The sequence below is a fragment of the Pyrgilauda ruficollis genome, unplaced genomic scaffold (assembly GCF_017590135.1).
Source record: "Pyrgilauda ruficollis isolate IOZ18807 unplaced genomic scaffold, ASM1759013v1 scaffold1169, whole genome shotgun sequence".
In the NCBI taxonomy this organism is placed as follows: Eukaryota; Metazoa; Chordata; class Aves; order Passeriformes; family Passeridae; genus Pyrgilauda; species Pyrgilauda ruficollis.
The window spans coordinates 1-7,891 of NW_024509977.1; the positions used below are offsets into that span (position 1 = coordinate 1).

The 7,891-nt window shown below is 61.4% G+C and overlaps 1 protein-coding gene across 1 annotated transcript; it reads left to right on the plus strand.

Annotated features, from left to right (window-relative positions):
* Nucleotides 1-3: 3 nt before the first annotated feature.
* LOC121362130 (ryanodine receptor 1-like) lies at nt 4-6,612 on the plus strand (the record flags this gene model as incomplete). Its single annotated transcript, XM_041483380.1, has 9 exons — nt 4-112; nt 1,077-1,257; nt 2,406-2,517; nt 2,608-2,728; nt 3,160-3,329; nt 3,998-4,218; nt 5,337-5,427; nt 5,502-5,642; nt 6,435-6,612. Coding segments are annotated over 9 exons (1,314 nt in total), but the record flags the coding sequence as incomplete, so codon positions are not given.
* Between the last annotated feature and the right edge of the window lie 1,279 nt (nt 6,613-7,891).

The window sequence follows — 7,891 nt, forward strand, 5'->3', positions numbered from 1 at the left end:
GGCCTGCAGAGCTGCCCCATGCTGCTGGCCAAGGGTTACCCCGACATCGGCTGGAACCCCTGCGGGGGTGAGAAGTACCTGGACTTCCTGCGCTTCGCCGTCTTCGTCAACGGTGAGACACCCCAGGTGGCCCTCAGGTGTCCCTCAGGTGTCCCCAGACACCCCAGGTGGCCCCAGGTGTCCCTCAGGTGTCCCCAGGTGTCCCCAGACACCCCAGGTGTCCCCAGGTGTCCCCAGGTGTCCCCCAGGTGTCCCTCAGGTGTCCCTCAGGTGTCCCCAGGTGGCCCCAGGTGTCCCCAGGTGTCCCCATGTCCCCTTCTGTGGGTTTGCGTTTCGGGTCGTCCCTTTTAGGGGTCCCTGTGAGTTTTGGGGTCCCGTTCCCACAGGGGAGAGCGAGGAGGACCCACTTGGAGGCTCCCAGTTGGGTTCTCAGGGACTCCCTGTTTTGGGGGCTTTGGGGTTCCCTGTTTTGGGGGTTTTGGGGTTCCCTGTTTTGGGGGTTTTGGGGTTCTCTGTTTTGGGTGTTTTGGGGTTCCCTGTTTTAGGGGTTTTAGGGTTCCCTGTTTTAGGGGGTTTTGGGGTTCCCTGTTTTGGGGGTTTTAGGGTTCCCTGTTTTGGGGTTCTCTGTTTTAGGGGTTTTAGGGTTCCCTGTTTTGGGGGTTTTGGGGTTCCCGGTTTTAGGGGTTTTTAGGGTTCCCTGTTTTAGGGGCTTTTGGGGTTCTCTGTTTTAGAGGTTTTGGGGTTCCCTGTTTTGGGGGTTTTAGGGTTCCCTGTTTTGGGGTTCTCTGTTTTAGGGGTTTTAGGGTTCCCTGTTTTAGGGGGTTTTGGGGTTCCCTGTTTTAGGGGTTTTAAGGTTCCCTGTTTTGGGGGTTTTTCAGGTTTGTGTTTTGGGAATTCTGGGGTGTCCCGGTGACCTTTGGGGTGGGGTTCCCCAGGGGAGAGCGTGGAGGAGAACGCCAACGTGGTGGTGCGGCTGCTGATCGGGGACTCTCTATTTTAGGGGTTTTAGGGGTTTTTGGGTTTGTGTTTTGGGAATTCTGGGGTGTCCCTATGACCTCTGGGGTGGGGTTCCCCAGGAGAGAGCGTGGAGGAGAACGCCAACGTGGTGGTGCGGCTGCTGATCCGGCGCCCCGAGTGCTTCGGGCCGGCGCTGCGGGGCGAGGGGGGCAGCGGGCTGCTGGCCGCCATCCAGGACGCCCTGAGCATCGCCCAGGACCCCGCGCGGGACGGGCCCAGCGGCCGCAGGGAGAGGAGGCCGTGAGCACCGGGAGCGGGAATGGGATTGGAATGGGAATGGGAATGGGAATGGGAATGGGAATGGGAATGGGAATGGGAATGGGAATGGGAATGGGAATGGGAATGGGATTGGAATGGAGACCCCGCGCGGGACGGGCCCAGCGGCCGCAGGGAGAGGAGGCCGTGAGCACCGGGAGCGGGATGGGAATGGGAATGGGATTGGGTGGGATTAGAATGGAATGGGATGGGGATTTGGATTGGAATGGGATTGGATTGGGAATGGGATTGGGATTGGGATTGGAATGGGATTGGGATTGGGATTGGAATGGGGACCCCACCACGCATGGGCCCAGTGGCCGCAGGGAGAGGAGGCCGTGAGCACTGGGGTTGGGAGTGGGATTGGGGTTGGGTGGGACTGGAATGGGAATGGGAATGGGAATGGGATTTGGAATGGGATTGGGATTGTGTGGGATTGGGATTGGGATTGGAATGGGATTGGGATTGGGAATGGAATGGGATTGGAATGGAGACCCTGCGCAGGACGGGCCCAGCGGCCGCAGGGAGAGGAGGCCGTGAGCACCGGGAGCAGGATGGGAATGGGAATGGGATTGGGTGGGATTAGAATGGAATGGGATGGGGATTTGGATTGGAATGGGATTGGATTGGGATTGGGAATGGGATTGGGAATGGGAATGGGATTGGGATTGGGATTGGGATTGGGATGGGGACCCCACCAGGCATGGGCCCAGCGGCCGCAGGGAGAGGAGGCCGTGAGCACCGGGAGCGGGATGGGAATGGGATTGGAATGGGATGGGAATGGGATTGGGATTGGGTGGGATTGGAATGGGATTGGGAATGGGAATGGGAATGGGAATGGGATTGGGAATGGAAATGGAAATGGGATTGGGTGGGATTGGAAATGGGATTTGGAATGGGAATGGGATTTGGAATGGGATTGGGGTGAGGATGAGGATGAGGATGAGGATGAGGATGAGGATGAGATGTCCGTGATGAGAAGCGACGCGAGGATGAAGACAGGACGGAGCGGGCATCAAGCCGTGAACAGAAGGGGGATGAGGATGGGCTGGAATGGGTTGGGGTGAAGATGGCAATACAGGGATAGCCTGGGGGGACCCCAGGGTGACCCCCTGACCCCCTGTTCCCCCCAGGTTCGGGCCCGAGGAGCCCCCCGAGGAGAACCGCGTGCACCTGGGCCACGCCATCATGTCCTTCTACGCCGCCCTCATCGACCTGCTGGGCCGCTGCGCCCCCGAGATGCACGTACGGACCCGGCGGGTTTGGGGGGCTCAGGGGGGTCCTGGGGGGGGGGTCAGAACTCGGGGTGTGACCCCCCCCGTGTGACCCCCACAGCTGATCCAGGCGGGGAAGGGGGAGGCCCTGCGGATCCGGGCCATCCTGCGCTCGCTCGTCCCGCTCGAGGACCTGGTGGGGATCATCAGCCTCCCCCTGCAGATCCCGGCGCTGGGAAAAGGTGGGGAGGGGTCCCCAAACCTGGGGAGGGTCACCCCAAAATGTGGGGGCTGGGATGGGGGACACCCCAAAAAGTGGGGATCATCAGCCTCCCCCTGCAGATCCCGGCGCTGGGAAAAGGTGGGGAGGGGTCCCCAAACCTGGGGAGGGTCACTGGGATGGGGGGCACCCCAAAATGTGGGGACTGGGATGGGGGACACCCCAAAATGTGGGGACTGGGGTGGAGGTTATCAGCCTTGAGGGCTATTTGGGGAGTTTTGGGGTGCCCTGAGTTTTGGGGTCCCGCAATTGGGAACGTGGTGGAGCCCCCCATGGCCACCAGCTGGGCTGGGGGGCTCTGGGGACGCCAGGATTTGGGGGGATTTCCAGCTGTTTTAGGGTTTGGGGCTGTTTGGGGAGTTTTGGGGTGCCCTGAGTTTTGGGGTCCCGCAGATGGGAACGTGGTGGAGCCCCGTATGGCCGCCAGCTTCGTCCCCGAGCACAAGGCGCCCATGGTGCTGTTCCTGGACCGCGTTTATGGGGTGCAGAACCAGGAGTTCCTGCTCCACGTGCTGGAAGTGGGGTTCCTGCCCGACATGCGCGCGGCCGCCTCGCTGGACACGGTGAGGGGCACCCCAAAACCGCCCCGGGGCTCCCCAAAATTCCCTACAGGAATCCCTTGGACCTGCAGCAGGGCCCTTGGGTCAGCCCTGTTCCCTGCTGTGGGGTGGGTGTGGGGTCCCCCAAATGTTCACTATGGGATGGGTGTGGGGTCACCCCAAATATTCCATTTGACCCCCCAAATCTCAGCTATGAGATGGATTTGGGGTCTCCCCAGTCTTCCCTGTTTGACCCCCCAAATCTTCTCTATGAGATGGATTTGGGGTCACCCCAATGTTCCCTATCTGACCCCCCAAATCTCCCCCATGGGATGGATTTGGGGTCACCCCAATGTTCCCTATCTGACCCCCCAAATCTCCCCCATGGGATGGATTTGGGGCCACCCCAATCTTCCCTATTTGACCCCCGAAATCTCCCCCATGGGATGGGTCTGGGATCCCCCAAATCTCCCCCATGGGATGGATTTGGGGTCACCCCAATCTTCCCTATCTGACCCCCCAAATCTCCCCCATGGGATGGATTTGGGGTCACCCCAATCTTCCCTATCTGACCCCCCAAATCTCCCCCATGGACAGATCCCCAAACTCTCCCCATGGGACACCTCTGTCCCCTGTCCCCACGTCCCCTCAGGGTGTGTCACCCCCTGTGACCCCCCCCGTGTCCCCCCCAGGCGACGTTCAGCACGACGGAGATGGCGCTGGCGCTGAACCGGTACCTGTGCCTGGCGGTGATGCCGCTCATCACCAAGTGCGCGCCGCTCTTCGCGGGCACCGAGCACCGCGCCATCATGGTGGACTCCATGCTGCACACCATCTACCGCCTGTCGCGCGGCCGCGCCCTCACCAAGGCCCAGCGCGACGCCATCGAGGAGTGCCTCATGGCCCTCTGCAGGTGGGACCCCGAATCGGGCCCCAAAATGGCACCGTGCCCCCCCCCATGGGTCTGTATCTGTCCTCAAAATCAGCCCAACTCTCATGGGGAACCCAACTGCCATGGTCAACTCAACTGCCATGGCCAACCCAACTCTCATGGCCAACCCAACTCTCATGGGGAACCCAACTTTCATGGTCAACTCAACCGTCATGGCCAACCCAACTGCCATGGTCAACCCAACTTTCATGGTCAACTCAACCGCCATGGCCAACTCAACCACCATGGTGCACCCAACCACCATGACCAACCCAACTCTCATGGGAAACCCAACTTTCATGGTCAACTCAACCGTCATGGCCAACCCAATTGCCATGGTCAACCCAACTTTCATGGTCAACTCAACCGCCATGGCCAACTCAACCACCATGGTGCACCCAACCACCATGACCAACCCAACTCTCATGGGGAACCCAACTTTCATGGTCAACTCAACCGTCATGGCCAACCCAATTGCCATGGGCAACCCAACTTTCATGGTCAACTCAACTGCCATGGCCAACGCAACTACCATGGAGCACCCAACCCCCATGGTCAACACAACTCTCATGGGGAACCCAACTGCCATGGTCAACTTGAACGCCATGGTCAACTCAACTGCCATGGCCAACTCAACTACCATGGTGCACCCAACCCCCATGGTCAACCCAACTCTCATGGGTAACCCAACTGCCATGGCCAACCCAACTGCCATGGTCAACTCAACCACCATGATCAACTCAACTGCCATGGCCAACCCAACTCTCATGGCCACCCCAACTACAATGGTCAACTCAACCACCATGGTCAGCTCAACTCCCATGGTCAGCCTGACCCCCGTGGTCAACTCAACTACCATGACCAACCCAACCACCATGGCCAACTCAACTGCCATGGCCAACCCAGCTCTCATGGCCAACCCAACCCTCATGGTCAACCCAACCCTCTTGGTCAACTCAACTGCCACGGTCAACCCAATCCCATGACCAACCAATCACCGTGTCCCTCCCTGAGTCCCAGCGTGACCCCACCGAGTGTCTCACGGTGGTCTCAGGTGAACCCCAAACCCCCAGACCCCCCTGACCCCCCATTCCCCCCAGGTACATCCGCCCCTCGATGCTGCAGCACCTCCTGCGCCGCCTCGTCTTCGACGTCCCCATCCTCAACGAGTTCGCCAAGATGCCCCTCAAGGTGAGTCCTGGGGGGGTCCCTGCGCTTGTCCCCATGCCCTGACCCCCCCAGAGTGACCCCCCGTGTCCCCCCAGCTGCTGACCAACCACTACGAGCGCTGCTGGAGGTACTACTGCCTGCCCAGCGGGTGGCCCAACATGGGCGTCAGCTCCGAGGAGGAGCTGCACCTCACCAGGAAGCTCTTCTGGGGCATCTTCGACTCCCTGGCGCACAAGGTGGGGTCACGGGGGGTGACACACCTGGGGGGGACACACCTGGGGGGACACACCTGGGTGTGGTGGTGGTGGGAACGTGGGAATGGGGGTGAGGGGGATGTGGAGAGGTTGGGGTGGGGGGAGATGAGGATGTGGGGACAGTGGGGACATTGGGACATGGAGCTGGGGGTGATGGGGACATGGGAATGGAGATGGTGGGAACTTGGGGGTGGTGGTACTGGAAACATGGACATGGGGATGGTGGCACTGGGGGCATGGGGATGGTGACACTGGAAACATGGACATGGGGATGGTGACACTGAGGACGTGGGGATGGTGGCACTGGGAGCATGGGGATGGGGATGGTGACACTGAGGACGTGCGGATGGTGGCACTGGAGACATGGGGATGGTGACATTGGGATCATGGACATGGGGATGGTGGCACTGCGGGGCTGGTGGCTGTGGTGGCACTGGTGTCACAGGGCTGGTGGCACTGGTGCCACAGGAATGATGACACTGGGGGAACCGGGGCTGGTGGCTATGGTGGCACAAGGCTGGTGACACTGGGAGAACACGGGGCTGGTGGCTGTGGCTGTGGTGACACTGGTGCCACAAGGCTGGTGACACTGGGGGAACCGGGGCTGGTGGCACTGGTGACACTGGTGGCACAGGAATGATGACACTGGGGGAACACGGGGCTGGTGGCACTGGTGACACTGGTGCCACAAGGCTGGTGACACTGGGGGAACCGGGGCTGGTGGCTGTGGTGGCACTGGTGACACCGGTGTCCCCGTGTCCCCCGTCCCCGCAGAAGTTCGAGGCCGAGCTCTACAAGCTGGCCATGCCGTGCCTCTGCGCCATCGCCGGCGCGCTCCCGCCCGACTACGTGGACGCCAGCTACTCGTCCCGCACCGAGAAGAAGGCCTCGGTGGACGCCGAGGGCAACTTCGACCCCAAACCCGTGGAGACCCTCAAGTAGGGCTCCCACAGACCCCTCCCCGTGCCAGCATGAGCCCCCCAACCCCTCTGTGCTCGTGGAGACCCCCAACCCCACCCAACCCCATCCAGATCCTCATGGAGACCCCCACGCCCTCTGTGCTCGTGGAGACCCCAACCCCATCCAGATCTTCATGGAGACCCCCAACCCCATCCAGATCCTCATGGAGACCCCCAACCCCCTCTGTCCTCATGGAGAGGCCCCAACCCTTCTGTGCTTGTGGAGACCCCCAACCCCACCCAACCCCATCCAGATCCTCATGGAGACCCCCAACCCCCTCTGTCCTCATGGAGAGCCCCCAACCCCTCTGTGCTTGTGGAGACCCCCAACCCCACCCAACCCCATCCAGATCCTCATGGAGACCCCCCAACCCCATCCCTCCACATCCAGAAACCTTTAACTTTGACCATCCTCATCCTCATGGAGACCCCTCCCCAATCCATCCTCATCCTCATGTCCCCCCTGACCCCGGTGTCCCCCCTGACCCCAATGTTCCCCCCCAAATCTCCTCTGCCCCCCCAAATCTCCTCTGTCCCCCCCAGCCCGAGGTCCCCAAGCCCCCCTGACTTGTGTGCCCCCCACCCCAGATCCAGAACAACTGGACTTTTGGGGAGACCGTGGATGAAGAAGCCAAAACCCACCCGATGCTGAGACCCTACAAAACCTTTTCTGAGAAGGTACCACGGGACCCCCCCAAACCCAGGGGGACACCCCCAAACCCACGGGGACACCCCCAAACCCACGGGGACACCTCCAGAGCCAGGGGGACACCCCCAAGTCCAGGGAGATGCCCCCAGACCCACGGGGACAGACCCAAACCCAGGGGGACACCCCCAGACCCAGGGGGAAACCCCCAGAGCCAGGGGACACCCCCAAACCCAGGGAGATACCCCCAGACCTGGGGGGCACCCCCAAATCCAGGGGGACACCCTCAGACCCCCCCAGGACCAGAAGATCTCCTTGTGGCCACCAAGGCCACGCTGGGAGCCCCTAACCCCTTCCCTCCTCCTCCTCAAGGACCCCCTCCCCAAACCCCCCGATTTTGGGGTGCCCCCTGACCCCCCCGATTTTGGGGACCCCCCCAGGACAAGGAGATTTACCGGTGGCCCATCAAGGAGTCCCTGAAGGCCATGCTGGCCTGGGAGTGGACGGTGGAGAAGGCGCGCGAGGGCGAGGACGAGCGCGCCGAGAAGAAGAAAACGCGGAAAATCTCCCAAAACGCCCAGGTGGGACCCCAAAAACAGCGCGGGGGGGGGCACGGGCACCCCAAA